This window comes from Manis pentadactyla, chromosome 12 (genome assembly GCF_030020395.1).
Source record: "Manis pentadactyla isolate mManPen7 chromosome 12, mManPen7.hap1, whole genome shotgun sequence".
Classification (NCBI taxonomy): Eukaryota; Metazoa; Chordata; class Mammalia; order Pholidota; family Manidae; genus Manis; species Manis pentadactyla.
In genome coordinates, this window is record NC_080030.1 from 107,733,326 (window position 1) to 107,759,403 (window position 26,078).

A 26,078-nucleotide genomic window follows, 5' to 3' on the forward strand; every position below is an offset into this window, starting at 1 on the left:
AGCTCAATAGTTGCCAGTCTCTGGCAACTAATGGGACCTACGGAAAAAGCTTCCCAACCCCTCGCCTAATCCTGTCACCTCTGCTTCCTTTCTGCAGCCACTAGCGGGTCCTCACACTTGGCGCTCTGAGGTACAGTCCTCGTAGGCACTGCAGGATGAACACCTGGTTCCCTCCCTTCCGGCAGAGCAGTTCTGCTCTTTGTCCTACCAGCTACCCCAGAAGTGTCGATAGCCCAAGGCCAATCTTTTGCTCATTTCTCAGGCTTGGAATCCAAAGCATGTGGGTAGTGTAAATTTGGATTCTAAACCAAATCTCAGCCGCTGGCTTAGTTCCCTCCTCCGGGATCACCTCCCCCCCGAGTCTGTAACACAAACACTTCCTTACCACTTGCTACCATAAAATCAACATCAACATCCTTGATCTGATACGTCCCACTACAGAACATGCCTTTCCTACCAGAAGTTTCAGACATGGGGTTCAAATGCAGCATGTTTCCTACAGATGATCACAAACTGGAGAAGAACAGGCTAAAATCTAGCACTGGTTGAATGAACTGAATTGAACACCACAGTCTATTTAAAAACAATGCATTCCTATATCAGTCTATTAAAAACTGTAGTTGTGACTTGGGAGGTAATATAAATATGCAACAGAAACTGAGAAAAAAAAGATGCAGGTAGCACATACAATATAGTCAGATTTAGTGAAAAAGAATGAAAAAGTACTAGTATATATGTATATATACTGTAAAGGTCCAGATAGTAAGTAAGAGCATGAAGAAAGACATGAGAAGATACACACAGGACTGAACGGTGGTCCCCCGGGGGGGCAAGGGGCTTCCCAAGGGAGGTAAGAGAAGGGACGGGGACAGAAACATCACTTAGCTCTACAGGTATCATGCATTAGGGTAGCTAATCATCTCAGAGTAGTAGGAGTCTAGGTGATTTTAATTCCTTCTTATACGTTTTTTTTCCAGACAGCATGAAGTTGTCACTTAATTAGAAAAAGAAGTTATTTTCATTGCAATTTTTTAAATTAAAAATAAAAGGAAGTGAATCCTCTAAAGAACTTGCTACAAATGAGTAGGTGATGAAATTCTTAACAATAATCAATAATTAACCTTTGTATAGCACTTTACAGTTTAAGCAGTATACCCACATTACCCTATTATACTGTTCCATAGGGAATTAAATCATCACATGAAGAATCAATCTATTTCCCAAAGGCTTTTGCATGTGTGAAAACTTAATTGAAAACTATGAAAACTAACATTTCAAAACAGGTAACAGAACTTGGAAAATCAGGTTTTGCTACAAGAGCTTTGACTCTGAGAACGTATGACTTAAAATGAGAAAATATAAAAATTTTAATACCTAACTCTTAAAGCACAAAAGCACACAGTTACTCACTGCCATCGTCTGCCTCGTCAGCCTCACCAACACCGTCACTAGGGACCCCACCGTGATGTCATTGCTGTCTTCGTCATCCAGAACTGCAAGGCGAGAAGGGGACGTGCATGAAATCAGTGCTGAGCCCCATGTCAGAACAGACGGCAAAACTGACTGCGTAAATCAGTGTGGTACTTCAATGTTTCATGATGCTGTATTTTGAACTTACTCAATAAAAACAATATAGTGACTTCCTACTCTGTGTAACATTCTCCAGTAGATGCCTTCAATAATGTATTCATTTAATCCTTAAAATAGCTCTATGAAGCATTATTATTTTCACTTTAAAGAAGTAACTGAGGTTCAGAAATAAAGTAAAATGCCTAAAGTCACATAATGGCTATATTGGCACTGCCACATTTCAAACCCAGGTCTTTTAAAGCAAGTCTAATGTAAGGACTCCCATACCAAAGCTTTCTCTCTTCGTGACATAAACAGGGTTCTGTCACTCTATTCAACTGTGCAAACCTTGCATTTACAAGATTTTATCCTGTATGATCTATGCTCATCTGTCAGAATAAAATAATTTAAACTAGTATTCTAAGCCATATTAAAGAGATTTATTTTTTAAGGTAAGAACTCTATAATAGTTTATATTTAAAAAGCACCTTAATATTTTTCTGTTTTTGCAAATGTTTTTTAAAATCATACTTGCCCACAAATCCCCCAAAGTCTAATAATAAATATAACATAACAATAATAAACATTAAAATATTAAAGTACAGAGAGGCGGAGCCAACATGGCAGTGTGAGTAGGACAGTGGGAATCTCCTCCCAAAAACATATATTTTTGAAAATACAACAAATACAACTAATCCTAAAAGAGAGACCAGAAGACACAGGACAACAGCCAGACCACATCCACACGTGCGAGAGCCCAGCACCTGGTGAAAGGGGTAAGATACAACCCCCGGCCCGGCGGGACCCGAGCACGCCTTCCCCCAGCTCCCGGCGGGAGGGAGAGGGAGCCCAGGACTGTTGAACACCCAGCCCCAGCCACCCGCACCAGAGCGCACACACAGTGCATGTGTGGAGGGCTGGAAACTAGGGAAATAGGGCAGCAAGACCTCTGAGCGGGTGCCAAAGCTGATCCCCCTGTGACAAAGAAAAGCGAGTGCTTTTTGAAAGTCTTAAAGGGACAGGGACTTAACAGCTAGACGGAAACAACCCAGGTCACAGCCCAGTGGCTGGAAATTACAGAGAAAACCGGGTGCACTAACCCCCTGGGCAACAGCTCTGAGACCCCTCACAGAGGTTAACAACCAAACAGCCCACCCCCACCCGTCCATTACCCCTCCGGGCGCTGCAAAAGCAGAGAAACAGCCTAAGGCAAACCCCGCCCACAGAAGGGGAGATTCCTCCATATCGGCCAGGCAAGACACAAAGACCCAGCCTACACACAATTACCCAATACAAGCCAATAGGGGTCACAGCTGTCCCAGTAAAGAAAGGCCAGTAGCAAGTGAAAAGTTTGGCCCTCCCAGCTGACAGTCAATAGCACCTGTCAACATGAAAAGGCAAAAAAATATGATCCAGACAAGACTAACCCAGACAGCTTCGGCATCTGCTACATCTTCCCCTGAGAAGGAATCTGGGGAGATAGACTTAGCCAGTCTTCCTGAAAAAGAATTCAAAACAAAAGTCATAACCATGCTGATGGACTTGCAGAGAAATATGCAAGAACTAAGGAAGGAGAATTCAGAAATAAAACAAGCTCTGGAAGGACTTCAAAACAGAATGGAGGAGATGCAAGAGACCATTAATGGACTAGAAAACAGAGAACAGGAACGCAGAGAAGCTGATGCAGAGAGAGATAAAAGGATATCCAGGAATGAAAGAATTTTAAGAGAGCTGAGTGACCAATCGCCAACGGAACAATATACGCATTATAGGGGAACCAGAAGAAGAAGAGAGAGAAAAAGGGATAGACAGTGTCTTTGAAGAAATAATTGTTGAAAACTTCCCCAAACTAGGGGAAGAAATGGCCTCTCAGAACACAGAGGAACACAGAACTCCCATGACAAGGGATCCACAGACGGCAACACCAAGACACATAATAATTAAAATGGCAAAGATCAAAGAAAGACAAGGACAAAGTATTAAAGGCAGCCAGAGAGAAAAAAAAGGTTACCTACAAAGGAAAACCCATCAGGCTATCATCAGACTTCTCAACAGAAACCCTACAGGCCACAAGAGAATGGCATGATATACTTAATGCAATGAAACAGAAGGGCCTCGAACCAAGACTACTGTATCCAGCATGATTATTATTTAAATATGAAGGAGGGATTAAACAATTCCCAGACAAGCAAAAGTTGAGGGAATTTGCCTTCCACAAACCACCTCTTCAGGGCATCCTACAGGGACTGCTCTATATGGGAGCACTCCTAAAAAGAGCAGAGAACAAAACACCCAACATATGAAGAAGGGAGGAGGGGGAATAAGAAGGGAGAGAAATAAAGAATCATCAGACCGCGTTTATAATAGCTCAACAAGCGAGTTTAACAGTTAGACAGTAAGAAAGTAAAGAAGCTAACCCTGAACCTTTGGTAACCACAAACTTAAAGCCTGCAATGGCAATAAGTTCATACCTTTCAATAATCACCCTAAATGTAAATGGACTGAATGCACCAATCAAAAGACACAGAGTAATAGAATGGATAAAAAAGCAAGATCCATCCATATGCTTCTTACAAGAGACTCACCTCAAACCCAAAGACATGCACAGACTTAAAGTCAAGGGATGGAAAAAGATATTTCATGCAAACAACAGAGAGAAGAAAGCAGGTGTTGCAATTCTGGTATCAGACAAAACAGACTTCAAAATAAAGAAAGTAAAAAAAGACAAAGAAGGACATTACATAATGATAAAGGGCTCAGTCCAACAAGAGGATATAACCATTATAAATATATATGCACCCAATACAGGAGCACCAACATACCTGAAACAAATACTAACAGAACTAAAGGGGGAAATAGAATGCAATGCATTCATTCTAGGAGACTTCAACACACCACTCACTCCAAAGGACAGATCCACCAGACAGAAAATAAGTAAGGACACAGAGGCACTGAACAACACACTAGAACAGATGGACCTAATAGACATCTACAGAACTCTACATCCAAAAGCAACACGATATACATTCTTCTCAAGTGCACATGGAACATTCTCCAGAATAGACCACATACTAGGCCACAAAAAGAGCCTCAGTAAATTTCAAAAGATTGAAATCCTACCAACCAACTTTTCAGACCACAAGGGCATAAAACTAGAAATAAACTGTACAAAGAAAGCAAAAAGGCTCACAAACACATGGAGGCTTAACAACACACTCCTAAATAATCAATGGATCAATGACCAAATCAAAATGGAGATCCAGCAATATATGGAAACAAACGACAACAAAACTAAGCCCCAACTTCTGTGGGACACAGCAAAAGCAGTCTTAAAGAGGAAAGTACATAGCAAACCAAGCATATTTAAAAAAGGAAGAACAAGCTCAAATGAACGGTCTAATGTCACAATTATCGAAACTGGAAAAAGAAGAACAGATGAGGCCTAAGGTCTGCAGAAGGAGGGACATAATAAAGATCAGAGAAGAAATAAATAAAATTGAGAAGAATAAAACAATAGCAAAAATCAATGAAACCAAGAGCTGGCTCTTCAAGAAAACAAACAAAATAGATAAGCCTCTAGCCAGACTTATTAAGAGGAAAAGAGAGTCAACACAAATCAACAGTATCAGAAACGAGAAAGGAAAAATCACGACGGACCCCACGGAAATGCAAAGAATTATTAGAGAATACTATGAAAACCTATATGCTAACAAGCTGGGAAACCTAGGAGAAATGGACAACTTCCTAGAAAAATACAACCTTCCAAGACTGACCCAAAAAGAAACAGAAAATCTAAACAGACCAATTACCAGCAATGAAATTGAAGCGGTAATCAAAAAACTACCAAAGAACAAAACCCCCGGGCCAGATGGATTTACCTCGGAATTTTATCAGACATACAGGGAATACATAATACCCATTCTCCTTAAAGTTTTCCAAGAAATAGAGGAGGAGGGGATACTCCCAAACTCATTCTATGAAGCTAACATCACCCTAATACCAAAACCAGGCAAAGACCCCACCAAAAAAGAAAACTACAGACTAATATCCCTGATGAACGTAGATGCAAAAATACTCAACAAAATATTAGCAAATTGAATTCAAAAATACATCAAAAGGATCATACACCATGACCAAGTGGGATTCATCCCAGGGATGCAAGGATGGTACAACATTCGAAAGTCCATCAACATCATCCACCACATCAACAAAAAGAAAGACAAAAACCACATGATCATCTCCATAGATGCTGAGAAAGCATTTGACAAAGTTCAACATCCATTCATGATAAAAACTCTCAGCAAAATGGGAATAGAGAGCAAGTACCTCAACATAATAAAGGCCATCTATGATAAACCCACAGCCAACATTATATTGAATAGCGAGAAGCTGAAAGCATTTCCTCTGAGATCGGGAACTAGACAGGGATGCCCACTCTCTCCACTGTTATTTAACATAGTACCGGAGGTCCTAGCCACGGCAATCAGACAAAACAAAAAATACAAGGAATCCAGATTGGTAAAGAAGAAGTTAAATTGTCACTATTTGCAGATGACATGATACTGTACATAAAAAACCCTAAAGACTCCACCCCAAAACTACTAGAACTGATATCGGAATACAGCAAAGTTGCAGGATACAAAATCAACACACAGAAAACTGTGGCTTTCCTATACACTAACAATGAACCAACAGAAAGAGAAATCAGGAAAACAACTCCATTCACAATTGCTTCAAAAAAAATAAAATACCTAGGAATAAACCTAACCAAAGAAGTGAAAGACTTATACTCTGAAAACTACAAGTCACTCTTAAGAGAAATTAAAGGGGACACCAACAGATGGAAACTCATCCCATGCTCGTGGCTAGGAAGAATTAAAATTGTCAAAATGGCCATCCTGCCCAAAGCAATATACAGATTTGATGCAATCCCTATGAAACTACCAGCAACATTCTTCAATGAACTGGAACAAATAATTCAAAAATTCATATGGAAACACCAAAGACCCCGAATAGCCTAAGCAATCCTGAGAAAGAAGAATAAAGTAGGGGGGATCTCACTCCCCAACTTCAAGCCCTACTGTAAAGCCATAGTAATCAAGACAATTTGGTACTGGCACAAGAACAGAGCCACAGACCAATGGAACAGACTAGAGAATCCAGACATTAACCCAGACATATATGGTCAATTAATATTTGACAAAGGAGCCATGGACATACAAAGGGGAAATGACAGTCTCTTCAACAGATGGTGCTGGCAAAACTGGACAGCTACATGTAGGAGAATGAAACTGGACCACTGTCTAACCCCATATACAAAAGTAAACTCAAAATGGATCAAAGACCTGAATGTAAGTCAAGAAACCATTAAACTCTTGGAAGAAAACATAGGCAAAAACCTCTTAGACATAAACATGAGTGACCTCTTCTTGAACATATCTCCCCGGGCAAGGAAAACAACAGCAAAAATGAACAAGTAGGACTATATTAAGCTGAAAAGCTTCTGTACAGCAAAAGACACCATCAATAGAACAAAAAGGAACCCTACAGTATGGGAGAATATATTTGAAAATGACACATCCGATAAAGGCTTGACGTCCAGAATATATAAAGAGCTCACACGCCTCAACAAACAAAAAACAAATAACCCAATCAAAAAATGGGCAGAGGAACTGAACAGACAGTTCTCCAAAAAAGAAATACAGATGGCCAACAGACAGACACATGAAAAGATGCTCCGCGTCACTAATTATCAGAGAAATGCAAATTAAAACTAAAATGAGGTATCACCTAACACCAGTACGGATGGCTACCATCCAAAAGACAAACAACAACAAATGTTGGCAAGGCTGTGGAGAAAGGGGAACCCTCCTACACTGCTGGTGGGATTGTAAATTAGTTCAATCGTTGTGGAAAGCAGTATGGAGGTACATCAAAATGCTCAAAACAGACATACCATTTGACCCAGGAATTGCACTCCTAGGAATTTACCCTAAGAATGCAGCAATCAAGTATGAGAAAGACCAATGCACCCCTATGTTTATCGCAGCACTATTTACAATAGCCAAGAATTGGAAGCAACCTCAATGTCCATCGATAGATGAATGGATAAAGAAGATGTGGTACATATACACAATGGAATACTACTCAGCCATAAGAAAAGGGCAAATCCTACCATTTGCAGCAACATGGATGGAGCTGGAGGGTATTATGCTCAGTGAAACAAGCCAAGCGGAGAAAGAGAAATACCAAATAATTTCACTCATCTGTAGAGTATAAGAACAAAGGAAAAACTGAAGGAACAAAACAGCAGCAGAATCACAGAACTCAAGAATGGACTAACAGGTACCAAAAGGAAAGGGACTGGGGAGGATGGGTGGGTAGGGAGGGATAAGGGGGGGAAGAAGAAGGGGGGTATTATGATTAGCATGCATGGTGGGGGCGGGAGAAAGGGGAGGGCTGTACAACACAGAGAAGACAAGTAGTGATTCTACAACATTTTGCTATGCTGATGGACAGTGACTGTAAAGGGGTTTACAGGGGGGACCAGGTATAGGGGAGAGCCTAGTAAACATAATATTCGTCATGTAAGTGCAGATTAATGATAACAAAAAAAAAAAAAAAGCAGTTCCTGTGTGGTGACCTCCAATGAGTTCTACACAATGGTATAAAGGGCATATAAAAGTGTAGGCAAAGGGTCTGTTTGTGTTTATACAGAGGATCAAAGCCTAATTGGGCTACCCTGAAAATGAACTAAGATACAATATGAAAGAGAACTTCCAACATCAGCACTCTCTGGAAGACTCATGCCAGAAGATGATCATCAAAAAACCCCAACAAAGATCCACGCACTGCTACAGCTGTAGATGCACTCATCCCACCAGCTCCTGGACTTGCCATGGGAATGAGGAAGGAGATATCTAAGCTGGCCTGTGCATACAGTAAAACAACAAATTTGACTGGATCTATACTGTTGGAACTCAACCAAGAATTAGGAGAAGTGCAAATTGTAGCGCTCCAAAATCTTACAACTACGGACTATTTACTGTTAAAAGAACATATGGGATGTGAACAGTCCCCAGGAATGGGTTGTTTTAATTTGTCGGATTTCTCTCAGACTGTTCAAGTTCAGTTGGACAATATCCACCATATCATAGATAAGTTTTCACAAATGCCTAAGGTGCCTAACTGGTTTTCTTGGTTTCACTAGAGATGGCTGGTAATTACAGGTATGCTTTGGTTAGGTAACTGTATTCCTATTATGTTAATGTGTGTGCGCAATTTAATTAGTAGTTTAAAACCTATACATGCTGAAGTTACTCTACAAGAAGATATGTCAAAGAAATAATCAATCTTCCCATGTTTTCTGCCGCCTGCTACTTCTGTAGCTTTTCTTCTTCCTTCCTAATTACAACCCTTAAATAGAATTCGTGCCTCATATCAAATTTACTGAGTATCATAATTCTTCCAAGTGGTAAAGATACCTCAAGACAAATGCTGGGCATAGAAGCCACAGGGCATAAATATGCAAAGAAGTAAAAAGCTAACCTTTTCAAACAATAAGGCTTCTCTCTCACTTACCAACTTTACATCTCCCTGTATGGCCCTGGAAGATGACTGGTTAGCCAGAGACGGGTAAGATTCCTCAAGGGAGGAACAACCTAAGACAGGCACAGTCGCAGGGGGGCCATCAGGTGAGAAATTGGGGATCAACAGAGGTGAGGCTTAGAACCTCACCCCCCCTGTTCTGAGAGAAATCTTCTGCATACGTGGATGTTTTATTGCCCTTGTCTAGCTTGGATTAACACATAGTCTACAGGCAGACACCTGATCATCTACGTTTGCTCTATTATAGCACTAAACTAGTTTTCTACCTTTATCTTGTATCTACCTACCACTTCAGCATTTTATTAAAAACAATAATAACAAAGAGAGAAATGTGGGATCCACATATAAATCAAGTATAAAAACCAAATGAGTATTCATGTTTGAACTGTTTATAGTTCATAATGCATGAGCAAAACCAAAAGTTTCTGTGATGACTGCCCTTGTACTGTTCACCATGTAACTTACTCACTATGTAAGAATTTGTTCTCCATGTAAGAACTTGTTCGTTATGCTTCAGAAGATTGGAGACTGACGAAAATTAGGCTTGGGGTGGATTAATGATTGTGCATTGAGCATTGACTCCCCTATACAGAATTTTATTGTTGTTAACAACCATTTGATCAATAAATATGAGAGATGCCCTCACAAAAAAAAAAAAAAAAAAGAAGTACACACTTCCAATTGTAAAATAAATAAGTAAGCAGGATGTAATGTATAGCATAAGGAATATAGTCAAAATATTCTAACAACTTGATATGGTGATAGCTGATAGAATTATCATGTATATAAATGTAGAATCACTGTGTTGTACACCTGAAACTAATGTAATACTGTGTGTCAACTACCCTTCAATAAAAAACAATTATCTACAAAAAAAAAAATTAAAGTAATAAAATTAATATAACTTACCATATTTAAATGTGGCTATGATTCATTGCTTTCTACAGATTTTTTCTGTTACGAATTTTCTTCACTATGCATTTCTGCCTACAGGTTTTTCTAGGTTTATTATGTTTATTGTACACAGATGGAGGGGAGCACAATCTGATCAGGTCTGGACTGAAATACCACCAGGTGGAAAAGAATGGTCTCCAACTGTCTCTAACTGCTATCTCCTCCCCTCCTGGCTGTGAGGGGCAACAGCCGGGCACCAAAAAAGGGTATAATATCCTTTCTTCTGCCTGGAGTCTCCATTTTCTCAAATCAAATCTGGCCTGTTTCCTTCGTTGTAATCCTATGTTTATGCCCTCTTTCCTCAACTAGACCATAAGCCCTTGAAGTCTGGATCATCCCTCGCGCGTCCTTGTATCTCTGATCCCACAGGGTTCTCCCAACAGTAACTGGCAAACGTGAAAGCTCAGGGCAGTGCCAGAAGGAAGGAACAGCGCCGGGGGCCTCCAGCTCTGCCGCCACTCTAAGACACTGCTGCTCAGCTATTAAAATGGGAGCTCAAAGGGCAATTGTGTAAGTAGAAAAATCACCTCTATTTTTTCACTCCAAACAGACATAATGATAGAGGTAGGTTAAGAACAACACACAAAATGTGGCAGAGAACATGGTCACTGTCAAGGCTTAATTAACAAATACGCTGGGTTTTTAAAAATTGATTTTAGAATTAAGCAGCTATTTCTTTCAATACATATTGCAAATATCTTCATTATATCTGAAAATCTCTTTCATTCTTTGAAAGTTAAGGTATTTCTGAAAACTGAACTACAGAACAGAAGAGTCCTGTAGTTCACCTCAGTGTGAGGGTCATAAAGTAGGACCCTATCAGTGCTCTCAAGACTTGTCAATATGCATCATGTTCTAGCACAGCAAATCTGACAGGTGAACCACAGTTCTGGGAAGTCTATTACAAGTTACATCATCAAATGGAAGTACCTTGAGAACCCTGAGGCAATGAACAAGAGCCAGTGTACCAACAGGGCAGCGACATCTGCCAGGGAAACCGCCCACTCACCCTGGGACTTGATGTCCATCGTGACGTACGGGAAACTCCCAAGGACGGCCATCACCTCTTCATATTTCTCATCTTCAAGGAAGTGCAGTAGATTGTGACGATCTGATTCTTTTAAACTCACCAAGGCCTGGATAGTTTTAATTTTGTACTAAGTTTAAGGAGAGAGAGAGAAAATAAATCACAAAGTCATAAAAACTTTTCATAAAAGGAAAAATCAGCATGTTCATTAAAGCAAAATCCATCTTTTAGAAAAATGGTAAGATTAGAGAGTGTCCCCAACTTAAAATTGTTTGACTTAACAATTTGTCAACTTTATGGTGGTGTGCAAGTGTTGTACATTCAGGAGAAACCATACTTCAAATTATACATTTTTATCTTTTCCCTGGGCTATTGATGTACAGTACAGTTCTCTCCCCTGACACTGCGCAGTGGCGGTGATCCCAGCTCCCAGGCAGCCACACGATCACAGGACAGACAACTGACACTCTGACCGCCATTCTGACCCACACAGCCACTCCGGCTTCCACTTTCAGTACAGGAGTCAATAAATCACATGAGATATTCAACACTAATAAACAGGCTTTGTGTTAGATGATTTTGCCCAACTGCAGGCTAATGTACAAGTTCTGAGCATATTTAAGGTAAACTATGCTAAGCTATGTTTGGTAAGTTAGGCGAATTAAATACAGTTTCAGCTTAGATATTTTTAACTTAATATGGGTTTATCAGACGTAACCCTATCATAACTTGAAGATCTGTACATGTATGTATACATACATATTCAAAGCAGAAAATACAGCTTTATGGCAGTTCACAGTCCTTTTCTCCAAGGAAATTTAAATTTAGAGTTTTTTATTACAAGGTTAATACAAGGTGCTTTTTTTTAATTAGAAAAAATAAAGTTAGAAGGAAAAAACACTAACATTCATGTAGAATCCTGACCGGAGGAAGAACTAATGTCATTCGATGGGCTCAGGCTGCTGACCCTTATTCTCAGTTTTAATGATAAAAACCTTTAATCGTATGAATTTCTCTCCAGGTACAGTTATACCCTTAAGGTTTTACTATTCAGTATTCTCACTTTTGTTATTTTCCAAATACACAGCTGTCTGTTATTGCAGTAATACCCATGCTGGCTAAATGGACGCTGAGGAGAGTGTTCTTTAATTTCCAGGTGCTGGTGCTAGTTATTAATTTTTACTTTCACAGACAGGGATTAGATTGTGAGGCATGTGAAATGACCATGTCTGGATTCTGAAGTTTTCAATTATGACTTAAAGCGTGATCAGACTTACAAGGGTGACACGATTCACTTGAGAGGACAGAGGACTCCCATGCAGATCACTGCTGTACAGTCACTGGCTCTACCCGGACATACTGCACATCCAGTGCCTGCCTCCCCCACTCTGTCCAGTACATACAAAGTAATGTTTAAAATCTCCTACCAAAACTATAATTTCATTCAGTGTTTTCTTATATTTCCTTTACTTTTTCATTTATATATTTTTTTGCTTTATCTTAAGAATCATTATCCTGTATTTACCATAGAGAATGCATTTCTAAACAAGAACTGTGTTTATTTGACTACTTATTTTTGAGTATTTGATGTTTTTTTGTTCACACTTAGCCAGATAAATCACTGCCCAGCCTTGAAGCCACACATGAAATGAATGGAAAGCATACAGTGTATTTCTACTTGCTACATTTATTTTTGGTAACATAATAAAAGGAAAAAAGTATTAACAGCTAAAATGCACTGAACCCCAAATTAGTCAAATCACTTACAGTAGTGAAATAGAGAACCTGAACAAGACAATGTTAACAGAAACAGCTGAGGAATAATTTTAGAATATCTTCAGTGCTTAAGACATTCTAAATCTAAATTTATAATAACCATTTACAGAAAACTTTACATTCTTGTTACTTTTAAGTGACATGACAAACTGTTCAAACTGGATTTTAAAGCAGCAAAGAATCACCTTTTTATGATTGGAGACCCTTCTGAGGTTGTCCTCCTCGATGTGGGGGAGCTGCAGCAGGGGGGACCTGAACTGCTGGAGGCCCTGCACGGCCATCTGGGAAAGCTTCATGCAGTTCTCGAGGGACGCCAAAGTTGGAGCACGAAACTCCCTTTCTTAGAAAGAACAGGAAGAAAAGGGAAAAAAGGGCTGGACTTGTTACGTGGTCAAGAGCATACACTTCACCACAGAAACAAGATTCAGGTGAACATCCTCAGCATCTCACATATTTAAGATCATAGTGTTGGTTTTCCTTCAAAAGTTACTGGACATTAAAAATATACAAATGCACATTATCCAGCAACAACCATTGCTTTAATAGAAAAACTCTTTACATCACCTCCCAAAAAAGTCAATTATCAGACAATCATCAAGAAAATACAGACACAAGGCCACCCCAACCAAACACCAACCACTTCCTTCCTCTTCAAGGGCCCCTTCCCATTACTGAGCACAAACCCCTCCTTCCTTCTGCCCTTCATGCCACAAACACCACATGTCAGATGAACTGTTATATCACTTACAGAATTACTTTACACTCATTGTTAAAATACAGAATAACCTAGCTCTAAAAATATTCAGAGGAAGGAAAAGGATATGTTAAATCTTTGCAAGCAAAAAATAATAAACAAGAAAACTGAACAAATTAAATTAAAAAATAATGTTATGATACTTTACATAATGTAAAATACAGGAAAGAAATAAGAACGAACACATTGGGAAAGCTGATTCAACTTACAGATGGAATTACAGCAAGAACCCATAAATCTTAAAACTACAAAGTATAATCTGCATACGCTTGCAAGAAAAAGAAAATGTAATTAATCACATTTCCCCCTCACCTTCACGGCTCCGGGCCATTATTATCAGTTGGCAGATTACATTCACCATTTCTTGAAGAAGGGCAGGACATTTTTTCAGCATAAATTGCTGATCTGCAAAACAATACAACACCTGAAACAAAATCATTCTACTTTTCTAGTTAAGACATCTTTACCACCTGCAGTCTAAGACTAATACAAAATTTAAACTGTCCGCCAAATGTTTCACATGACCTCAGAATTTTACAAGTTGATGCAAAACTTTCTCCCCAGCAGCACTGTGTCAACAATTAGTCAGAAAAGCCCAGCTGACTACAGGTTTCAAAGGCAAATTTTAGTATCATGGATTTGGGCTTTGTAAGTTAACTCCCTACACCTTTTTTGGGGAAACAGTCTTAAATTTATTCCTAACCTTACTATATTTAAGAACTTAAAGAATTCTCTTTTTGTGCACCTAAGTTTCTGTAAGTATAATTATGGCTAAGTCCAAAGTCTCAGAGTGAGAATGAGTCAACTAAGCGCAGAGCAGGAGAGAGGGCAGGGGAGGAGGGGGCAACAGCGAGCCTCTGACATAGACGGCACACCAGTTAACCACAAAGACCAGATGCTGGGGCGGCACTCCACCGCATTTCGTCTGAGACAATGGGTAAAAAGGGAGACGCTCACTTCTGCTCACTTCCGCGCGAAGCATTAGGCACAGAGGTCCTAGCGGCCCTGCCACCCCAGTGACAGCGCCTCCCAGCGCCCCTTCATCCCATCACAAGCACCCCACCCCATCACCAAGCACCCAGCACCGGCCAGCCTTCTTTTCAGAGGCATCTGACTGCGTTACTGTCTTAAAAGGGAGTCTCACTCAAAAAGAACATTTATTCCCTAGGGATATTTATTTTCTTTATAACTTCAATTGAAGTAATGCAAATGAAGAAGAGATGACACTCAAATTCATGACACCCCCAGACAGCACTGCCCCACTCCAGCGCTTTTCTCTTAAACAGAATAGATGCCATCGAGTACCTACGAAGCTTGAAATGAAGAGCAACAGACACTACTAGTGGCCACGCTGGATGCTGCTGCTGGTGGAGCAGCTGGAGGTATTTGTAGTGAAACCCATTTTTCTCACCCCCAAAAGCTTACAAAATCCTCTTCTAAAAAGCCTTCAGAAATTATTGCATAATCCACCACTGACTAAACATCTCTCATACAGAGTAATCTCTCACCCTGAAAGGCTAAAGTTTAACATTCATCAAAACGTGACTTACTTAGACCTTCAAAATATTTGTGAAGTAATTATGTTGCATATAGATTTCTTTTTAAAAGGTCCTTGAGCAATTACTTGATTGAGCAAAAAAGAACTCCGAAACACTCCCTCATGAGGACTGATTAAACCCACTCCTGCATTACCACTGAAACCTTGCAGGCGTCAGAGTCACAAATACCTTCTTCAAGGGTCTCGGGGATTTTCATTCTTGCAAGATGACACAGTAAAAGAACTCTGGCCTTCAGGCTATACGGGCAGGTGAGTGGAGGCTCATTCTTCTTTAAGTTAATGCTTCCAATCTCTCTGATTAGCTAGAGTAAACAAAATAATCATTCGTAAACAAAATAATCATTCAAAAAGTACAGTCCTGGAAAAGCATTAACTTTAATACTTAAATGCCTATGAAGAAATTTAGGAGATGGGCCTAACCTGAGGTATTAGAATATTATCTGTTGGTCTGCTTGTAGCATCTTTATTATACTGAGGATCAAATTCAGAGGCTCCAGCCAACACCATGATAAGACCTAAGAAAAGAAAAGAAAAATGAAGGTAAATAAATACATTTGTTCACCTATTAATCTCCCCGCCTATGAGTCTTCATTAATCCTTAAGCCAGGCAGTTTTCCAATCAGGCAAAAGGCTAAAAATTATCTGAACTCCACTACTAGCAAGAATTTATCCATATAAAAAGGAATGCCTCAATTTTTCTTAAATGTGTGCAATGCTACCTATCACAAGTGTATAGGCATATATATCAAATTAAGGGCCCCAAAGCCCTGGATGCATTACAGTCACTTAAATAGCACCTGTTTCTAGACTTGTGTGTGTTTCACAGTATTTTCTATAGAGCATTAAGCATTCCACGCAATGTTAATAACTATCATGTAAAAAGGAGGAACACCATGATTAAGTAGGCTGAGAAATAAGGAGTTAAGAGTTTTATATTTCTTCACAATTTCTCAGAGCCCTAACTAAAATACATTGTAATTTACAAAAATTTTTATTATGGAACCTGGGAGGGTTTTATGGGAATAGTGTTCCTTGAAATACACACGATCACAGCCAGATGGTCAGCACTACCCCTGTTAGCCTACACAAGCTCTTGAGTCACTGCTACCGCAGTCATCAGCCACCTGCCAGCAGCATATACAAGCAGGGGACTCCCACATACACAGAGCAGAGGTTACGTGCACAGACCCTGGAATTTTCACTTCCCAGCTAAACGACGTCAGACAATACTCTTCACCTCTCTATGGGCCTCAGTTTCCCGACACGTGCCTGACACACAACAAACACAGCAATGTGCGAGCTGTTACTATCACGACCCGCAACTGCGTTCATGACAACAACCGTGCCTACATCAGCTACACAAAATGGTGCCAAAGCTGAAGTAACCAAGGATATAAAACCAACCACAAGCTCAGCAGTGCTCTTCTGATAGACTTAGTTGGGTCAGGCTAAGTACCACGCTCAGAAATCAAACAGAAATCAAGATCACTGATGCAAAAAACATTCAAACAGATAATAAACATCAAACTTTTCCATAAGGGAGTTAAGTTTTATAATAATATTTCAACCCAGCCTAAGGAAAAGCGGTGTGTGTGCCTAAGGGAGAGTAACATTCATTCATTCTTCAAAGTGAAAGATCTGCTCATTCCTTGGAAACATAAGCTCTGTTCACAGTCATTTGATCCTGAGGTGTCTCCTTCCTTTTCCCAAGAAAGTCAGTAAAATTGGCTAACACAAAATACCGAAAAGCTCATTCATGTTTCACAACAGAAATCAGTGAGGCACAATTTAAAACTTAGGTCTTTTTTTTCTTAAGGAGGGGAAGGGGGTGGTTATGATTTCTGCAGAGTGGTGACTCTCAAAAGCAACACTATTCCTATTTCAGGAATAAAATTTACAGTGTTAAGCTTTATGGGGTCCAAGTATTTAGGATGTTTTTTTCCCATAAGAAATTCTGAAATAAGACCCTGGAGATGAAATATTCTGGCAGTTTTCTTTCAACACACCCAAGACCTATACTTATTTTACTGTCATAAAACAGGATAAGGTCCTTTAGGGCTCAGGAACCACACTGGGCGTGACCCTGGCTCTCTCACTCACTGTATCCCCAGGCTCAGTTTCCTTATCTACAAAATGTGCTTAACAAACAGCACTTACCTGTGAGGGCATACAAAGATCAAATCAGTCAATGCATGTACAGTCTGCCCTAGCAATGCCTAGCACACAACAAATACTGAAGAAATGTTAGCTGGTAACATTACAAAATCAGCCCACATGGAACTTTACCATAAAATCTCTGAAAAGTGTGTGTGTGTATATATGTATATAGAGAGAGTGCTGAATAAAGGGGGCTAGAAATACAGATCTACAAGTGTGACGAAGGGTGTTAGCATTTGCCTCCAGCTTTAGTAACATGAACTGAGTATCCATGAAACTGTAAAATGGAATTTCTCCAGTTGAATATATACCAACTCCACACCAATAACTAAAAAAACAATCTGGTATCAGTTACTTAAACTTACTTACGTTTCATATCCATATTTCGGGTTTTATAAACAAAATACGTATAAATTTGCGTTGTGCGTATTAGAATCTGGTCTCCACTATAGCGTATTGAGCGGTACCACCATGAGCCCTGAAAAACAAATAATAAAATTAAACAAGAAATAAAGCATGAAAAAAATGTTAAAGTTAATGAAAATGTTTATCGTCAAGTTTTCTAAATTCATAAAACAATAAAAATACCTGAGCTTTTGAATAAATGTCTTTGTTACATACGTTAAATGGTTTATTTAGCAAGTAGTTACACTGACTGATGCTTAAACACCAACCTACCTCACTACATGTATGTGACTAAAACAAGTAAGTTTCAACCAGAAATTGTTTGAAGACAAATAGGAATGAAACGACCCATTCCTTTAAGCAGTGAACTGGGCCCTGGTGCCCAGAATGTCTTTGATAAATATCTGGTAAGCAAGTGCAGGAGCAACTGTGCAGCTGACACGCTGCCTTCATTCCCATCACTCCATGCAAGTGGGTCCTCACACAACAACCCTACATAGAAGACAGGACCGGTTAGCTATCAGCCTCATCATGAGTGAGAACGGGAGAAAGGGTGTGATCAGAACGGGCGCCGGCAGTCACAGAAGCGATGAACAGTGAATCATAATCTGTATGTTACCTCCATCTTAGTTCCATGCAGCTGTTTTTAAAAATGAGGCTGCTTTATATGCTGTGTCCCTAATATAGGAAGCAAGAAAGAGTCACAGGACAATATTATAGTAAGATCACGGTTCTTTTTAAATGTATGTGTATGCAGACACCCGAAGGGGAAACACTTTCTCCAACAGAGAAATGGAGTTGAGGGAAGTGGTAAATGAAAACTTTCATTTTAATCTCTAAATACATCTGCATTTCTCTCAGTTGTTGGTGCCTTTGGGCTGGGAGGAGATATACTTCAACATACTCAACTGATGCAACCTTTAGAATAAAAGATCCCTGAAGGATCAATGGATTATATTCCTATACAAATTACAACCTTGCAGGGAGACTCCAAAGCATGCCCCAATTCCCTTTCTGAGAATTCTGTTCATAAAAAGCAGAACTTACCACAACAACGGGAAGGATAACCATGAATGCCAATCCATATACAAGGAGAACCTAGAATTGGAAAGAGAAAAAACTGTGGCCTTCGCACGTTATGTTCCAACAACATCCGTGAGGCTTACAGGGGAGCACTACGAAAGGGCCCTCACGCATCACTTCACGAATCCTTACTCTCAGACCCCAAAGGCAGGCACTGCTCTTCCTTTCCTTGTGCAGACAGGGAACCTGCAGCATGTACAGGTCACACTGCTTGTCCCAGGCCACACAGCTGGCAGGTGACGGAGCCGGGACACGTGCTCTATGCGCCACTGTGAACTACCTTTCGGTTTGCTCTGTGGGTGACACGGGCAGAGCAGCTTCCTCAGTTATATTTTTCTTCCAGTCAGACTTATGCACCTGCTTGGCAAGTAGCTAGTGCCTTGGAAAAAAGTGACAGAGGCCTGCTTCCCTTGCCTAAATATCAAGGGACAACTTCATAATGTTCTGTTTGCAAGTAATTTCTGCCCATTGGTCTTACATTTTTCTCCTATTGCTTGATCCCAAATTTGGTAACTATCTTTCTCTTCTCTAGTATTCCCAGAGTAATGCTAAGCACAATGAACATGTTTATATACAACATATACAATAAGTACATATCCTTGAAGATAATGAATGTTAATCTGCCATAAAATAACATTAAACAGCCATTTTCAAAACAAATTACAGACTGTATGGATTGATTTTTTTTTACTGCCTAATAGATAGCACCTAGATATTTTCAAAAAGGTTGAAGCACAGAATCATCTAGTCCTGTACAATAGGTTAAGGTAATTCCTTTTGTTTTGGGTTCCAGCATCTATCATTGATTGAAGTCTGATTCCCTACTGCCTCTTAGAGCACATTATGGAATAGATACCATTAGTGAGCATACATTAAAAATAATTTAGCCTGGGTAAATGTGACATGAAGGATAATTTAAATTTTTAGCACTACTTAGGATAAATGTAGACACCATAAAAAACAGTAGTTCCCCAACCAAGTGTAGGACCTGATCTGAAACCGCTTCCAAAAGAAATCACCATAACTTTTAGCCTTTAAAATTACATTTAGAACACACTGCCCTAAACCAGCAACCTAATAGTGGAACCAATTTTCTCCATTATATAAAAGCAGTTTTCACAATACAGAGTTAAATCAAAAACATCATAACAATATTTTCTTTGTGACAGCTCTCTTTATAGTACCAAGATATGTGACACACATTATGAAGTGTCTTATTTAAACACACTCACCAAAATTGAATTTTTCTGGTCAACTATCCAAGCTGGCAAGGCAATTCCAAAGCTCGTGGCTAAAGCAGGAAGAATATTTTTGAAGAGTCTCCATTTCCAGATGTATTTATATCCCAAAATTCTGCCTCCCATCACCCCACCAAAAAAAGCTTTGAGAAAGATGGTCTTATGTGTGTCCCCATCACACAAAAGTTAATGGATATGGTTTATATCTGAAACTTTAAATTTTCCTAGAAAGAAAAAAAACTCAATCCAAGTATATGAATTCCTTCTTCCACTATTTATCAAGTAGTAACTGGAAATAATGAATAGTGACAATACTCTTCTCATCAACCAAACTAAGTTCTAGCTTTCAAAATAGCCTCTAGAAAGAAAAATTAAAGTAAAAATTAATTAAAGGGAACTCAATTTACTTCTCTGTTTAATTCCTTCTGGTTGTAAACTGCCTATCCACTAACAAAAAAAATAAAAACATTCTTTTCAATCTCATTAGTATTTCAGTATACACCATATCCCCAGTATTTTTAAATCATCATTTACCATACCTTGAGGTCCATCTGGATTCCCAAACTCTTCCCAGTTTTTCCGGGACTCTTCATCAGTTAAGCTAGCATCAGGAGAACAAAGGTGCAAAATTAGAAAGAGACATCTAATAAATAATATTCATATATACAAACTCCATTAACCAACCAATTCATTTCTTAAAGATATTGATTTCAGAGAACCAAGAAAAGCCTCTCTGAAATCAGAAAAAAGGAGGGGTAGCAAGGAATTCTGCATTACCAGGAAATGCAACCTACTGAGCCTTTATACACACTCCCGACTGGCCCATGGGTTCTCAGGTTTCACCAGCTCAAGCTGGATGGAACTTGGAAGGCTACTTTATTTTCAGGAGAAGGCAGGGATTTTAGGTGACTCTTCTTCTTATATGTGCATGTATTTTCCAAAATCTCTTTAGTGAGCACATTTATATTTTACTAATTATACATACCTATTTTTTAAATGTAAACTTAAAACATAATGAATAATAATAATCCCTCTAAAATTGGCCATCACATTATCAAAGAAAAAAATGAAGAACACCTGTTAAAACTCCACTACTGTGGAAAAGGTCATTTGCGTTATGCTGAAATCACAATTTTCTCCCAAGACAACTGCCAACAGGATTCATAAAATACCTGCTACAGCAACATCTTCCTCACCCAGACAATATAAAAGTGACAGTGATTTTTTAAACACCTGATCTGGGAAGTGGGAGTTGTGGGGCAGAGGCTCAAGGCACAGAATGAGAGTGGGTTTATTCCAGGTTCCAGTATAGATGTTAAAAAAATATTGAAAGAAAATTACAACTCCTTCAGAAACTTTATCACGTTGTTAAGGAGACAGGGTAGACACACCAAAAAAAAAACCAAAAAACACAATAATACAGTAAGGAAGGCATTCTTGCAGACCAACTGGCAACGATTATATTATCTCCAAATCTAATTTTAGCCATATTTCCATTTCCTAGAACATATGCACTTAGGATACAATATAGCTTCTGTTCAATAAAGTGCCAAGTTAAAAGAGAGAATGCACAAGTAGCCTTATAAAACAGCAAAAACTTTCAATGATTGAAAAATATTCTTAAACTTATTGATTTGTTTATTTATGAAAATAAGTACATCATAGTCCTTATATAACTGTCATTCTATTTATACTATTTGACCTAAGGCTACAATTAAATACAGGAGCCAATGAAAAGCATCATTAAAGACTGCAAGTTAATAAGAAGAGGTGCTAAGATTCTTTTCTGCTAAGAGAGGGATGTTCCTCAAAAAATTTTGCCATTTCCCTGTCCAGTTTGTCCACACATCCAGAGCTTTAGTTATTATTTTTCTCAATACTCTGTCTTCTAATCAGATTCTGTTCCCCAAAAAACAATTATCTGTTCCCTTTTGGCTTCTGATGATTGCAGCACAATAAACTGTACTGTTTTCTATAAAGTCCCCTCAGATTCTGCAAAACAAAGCACAGCTCACATCCTAGGAGCACTTGATTTTTCAACCTACACACACCCTGATTACAGTTCCATCAAGTCATCCATTAAACTGACTTGTACAACTGCTGTATGACAGGCACCATGCTGGATCCTCAAGCAAATCAAAGGAATCACCAACCCTTTAAAAGTCAATGTGAGAACACAACTGGATTTTTATATTTAGTAGTGTTTCAGTATACCATTCCTAAGACTTAAAGTACTTAAAAACTATGTGATTTTAGCATAATTCATGTATAACAGATTTAAACAGGACTAATGATGCTAACATAATTACTAAAAATCCAGTGAGTATAAAGTTTCCTAAACATGATTACAATTCCTAACTTTGCAGCTGAATTACGAAACTAATAAAATCTGTGTCCCTTTTACCCTGGAAAAAAACGCACATTTATAAATACATATAAATTCTGTATACAATATCAGGGAATCTCAGATTATAAATCTTGGTCTAGAGAATGCTTTCACTAAATTATATGTGAGTGATCCTGAATTGACTATGTAGAGCTAAGTTTCATATTCATGTGTAGGAACTCATGAAAACACACTTTTTAAAAATTAAAATAGCTTTAAGCTAACATCTATGCTGCCCACTTTTTACAAAGTAGCTTAAAGATGGGTTTTATACCTGAGAGCTAAATCCCAACTATATCCAAAAGAATGAACTAGAAAATTTAGTAGTTGGTCCAACTCCTCAAAAATAAGCAGACCTCCTTTCTTTAAGCTAGAATCTGTTATGGAAAAATCGGAATAACCCAGCTTGTTTATTACAATGGGAAAATATGAGAAAATATCCTAACAAAAGAAAATGCTTAAAAACTATAGATCAAAGCCTTTAACTGCATTTGAAAGATTGTCTGAGTTATAATATACTTAGGCTGCTAGAGTTATACGTAAGATGGGACTCTCAATTCAATCACTCAGAACTTACATTTAGTAAAATGTACACTTTAACCTAACCTAGTTATACTTGTACAAGTTGTTAAGATCTCAAAGTTCTGCGTCCCATCATCATTTTACTTTCACATTTGTCTGACAGACCATCAATTATTTACGACATTTCACATATAAAACATTCTATACACTGATCATATAAGTGAGTCAAAACCAAAAGGTCATATATTATTCTTCTGTACCTTTTAGAATGAAGACCATACCAATAAAGAGTCAGATTTCCAGTAACCTGAGAACAAAATCATGAACTTGAAAATGTTACAATACCTGCAGACTGAGGAGCGAAAAACAGCTGCACCAAAAGCACTAAAATTAAAACTACTAATTAAAAAAGAATCTTGGTTATCTGACTTCCTCTGGGATCCTTTAATTCTTAAATTACCGAAGACAGCAGCTAAGGCGCTGCGACACTGCTGACACTGCGTGAGCAGAGTGAATGCCCGAGGGGACACGCGGGTAAGGGGGAAGGAGACCCCGAGGAAGGGCAGCACCTGTGGGGCACCTGCTGTGCAGAAGGAGCCACACGGTCCACACCTCGGAAGCTCCCGAAGGCACCGCTCTGTCACAGAATCACACGCACATGGATGACAAGCAATCCTCAGCAAAGGGGCAGAGGAAGACATGGGCAATATGCTCTCACTAAGCACAAAAACGAGTAAGACACTATTTCCCAAATTTCTGTCAATCATGTGCCACTTTCTGTTTGCTATTATATCTGAGTATCCTATTAAAATATTTTTAAATTAGCTCACAGAATTCTACATTAAGTCCTCAAAAAACAGACATCTTGTCTGTATTTTACTCTTTAACCTAAGAGCTGTGTGCTGATGTAGCTACTCTGAGTCCTGAAGAATCTTACTTAAATAGAAAACTATCTTTACCATTCTCAGAAAGACACAAGGGGCCCTACGGTACTCACGCCGCGTAGGCCTTTGCTATCCTCATGAACAGAACCTCGTCGCCTCCTTTATCCGGATGGTATTTAAGTGACAGCAAACGATACTGTTTCTTGATTTCTGCTACTGTTGCCCCCTAAAAAGGAAAGCTTTTATTTCAGTAAAAATAAGCACAATGCAATCAAAACATAATCCATCCAATTTTGAACTTAAAATATGTACTATTCAATATTTTCAGGAAGAGAAAAATCAAGTTTTCATTCTATATATTTTGTCCCAAAAATTTCACCCTATGTACTTTTTAATAAAAATATATTTGTTTTGCCCAATACCTACTATGTGCTGTGCAGTACACTAGGCACTGACGATTGAGGGTGAAACTATAAAAATGCTATATTTAAATAAAGGATAATGATGTTTAAATATCAAAGAATGATCATGGCAAATGAAGCCTGGCTAAAAAATCCCTCAAATCAAAGGTTAACTTCCTTTCTAAGAAATAATCTGAAGAATATGTGGTTTCATCTGCTTGTCAATATTTTAGTACTAAGTAAACATTTATTAAGTTTACCTCAGTTGTTTCCTAATTAGACTCAGTTTCTATTATCATATTTTTCATATTGATTTTTTATGGCATTAAATCCCCAAAACATTTTAATCTTAAAAAAAATCTCTTGATGACCATGATCACAATAAGAAAAATCAGATGATATGCAATCAGCTAGAGACAAATACACTCCTACTTTGTATTATACGTATCTCTGTAAAGCCATCTACTGAGCACAGACTATAAGTAAAAGAAAGTGGTTTGGGGAAAAAAATGGAAAGAACGCCAGATTCAGGCTGGCTACTAAAGAGTCATGGACTGCAGACAAGACACAAATTTTCCAGGCCTCATTTTCTCCACTGGAAGAAAAGGAGATGATCCCTAGCATTCATTTCATTTCTAACTTTCCACTGATATGCCTAAAAGACTAATTTTCTATTGGGATCAATCAAGTTCAAGCAAGAAATCACCTAAGAGGCACAGCCAAGGTCAACCTGAAGGACAGTAACACCTGCTCTCCACGAGACAGAGACGTACCACACGCCTGGGTGCTGACTGACGCAGGCTTGTGAGACCTACCATACCACTAAACACATCTGCTGGTTTTTATCTTTGCATTAAACCAACCTTATATATCTTTTAAAAATATACTAACTTCTCATCTCATCTTTAAATATTCTTACATTCTAGCAATTAATTACAATCCAGTCCTTATAATAGGATGGCAATCAACATCTGTAGCTTAAAAATAATATATATATACATTAGAATAATGGAATAGATATCTTATTTTAATTAAAAAATTTAACTGACCAAAGTCTGATTTCTTTAGGCCCAGTCCACTTTCTTTTGGGATGTGGACCTATATTATTTTCATGGGATCAATAAACTAGTGAGCATTATATAAAAATACTACTTACGGGATCCAAATTTAACACTTCATAAGGATTGTATTCTTGGTATTCTCGGTCTGTTTTGGAAACTTTGTATGCAAGGAATAAGAACAATGCCCACCCTGCAAGCAGAACTATTTTCCTGTTAAGGAAAAAGATAAGTGAAAATTGAATAAATACATCTGCATGGTTTCCCGTTAGGGGTCTAAAGACAATATACAAGATCGAGGCATAAACTACCTAAGGTAGTCCCATAGCACTACGCTACTGACCCGAATCCTGAGGCCCCTGAGCTGGGAGCCGCCATGCCAAGGACAGCATCTTTTCCACCTCTGAATTCTCTACGATCTGGACAGTGCCTTGTGTATAATATTTTCTCAGTTACTATCTGCAGAATTTTATGTAAAGAAGTTAATTCAACTTATTAGACCTATTACATCAAAATATATTAATACAAACTATTCAGTAAGACATTTAATGTAAAAAAGAATTGCTCTTGACCTTGAAATTACACTTTCAGCGAGATAACCTACAGAAAATAATGGGTCAATTGTAAAAAGGTGAATAAATAGCCTTCTTTATAATAGCAAAACTTTGTACATGACCTAAATGCCCATTTATAGGGAA

The 26,078-nt window shown here is 38.6% G+C and overlaps 1 protein-coding gene across 1 annotated transcript in view; it reads right to left on the reverse strand.

Moving 5' to 3' along the window:
• Positions 1–26,078, reverse strand: part of SEC63 (SEC63 homolog, protein translocation regulator) — a 57,748-nt gene that overhangs the window by 14,594 nt on the left and 17,076 nt on the right. The window contains exons 3-14 of the mRNA XM_036902908.2: positions 25,479–25,593; positions 24,035–24,147; positions 20,669–20,730; positions 20,124–20,182; positions 18,856–18,906; positions 17,773–17,881; positions 15,667–15,761; positions 15,416–15,548; positions 14,001–14,093; positions 13,120–13,274; positions 11,141–11,288; positions 1,411–1,493 (exon numbers count right to left, since the gene is read on the reverse strand). Coding sequence (XP_036758803.1) covers positions 1,411–1,493; positions 11,141–11,288; positions 13,120–13,274; positions 14,001–14,093; positions 15,416–15,548; positions 15,667–15,761; positions 17,773–17,881; positions 18,856–18,906; positions 20,124–20,182; positions 20,669–20,730; positions 24,035–24,147; positions 25,479–25,593 — 1,216 coding nt within the window. The remainder of the gene's footprint in view (positions 1–1,410; positions 1,494–11,140; positions 11,289–13,119; positions 13,275–14,000; positions 14,094–15,415; positions 15,549–15,666; positions 15,762–17,772; positions 17,882–18,855; positions 18,907–20,123; positions 20,183–20,668; positions 20,731–24,034; positions 24,148–25,478; positions 25,594–26,078) is intronic.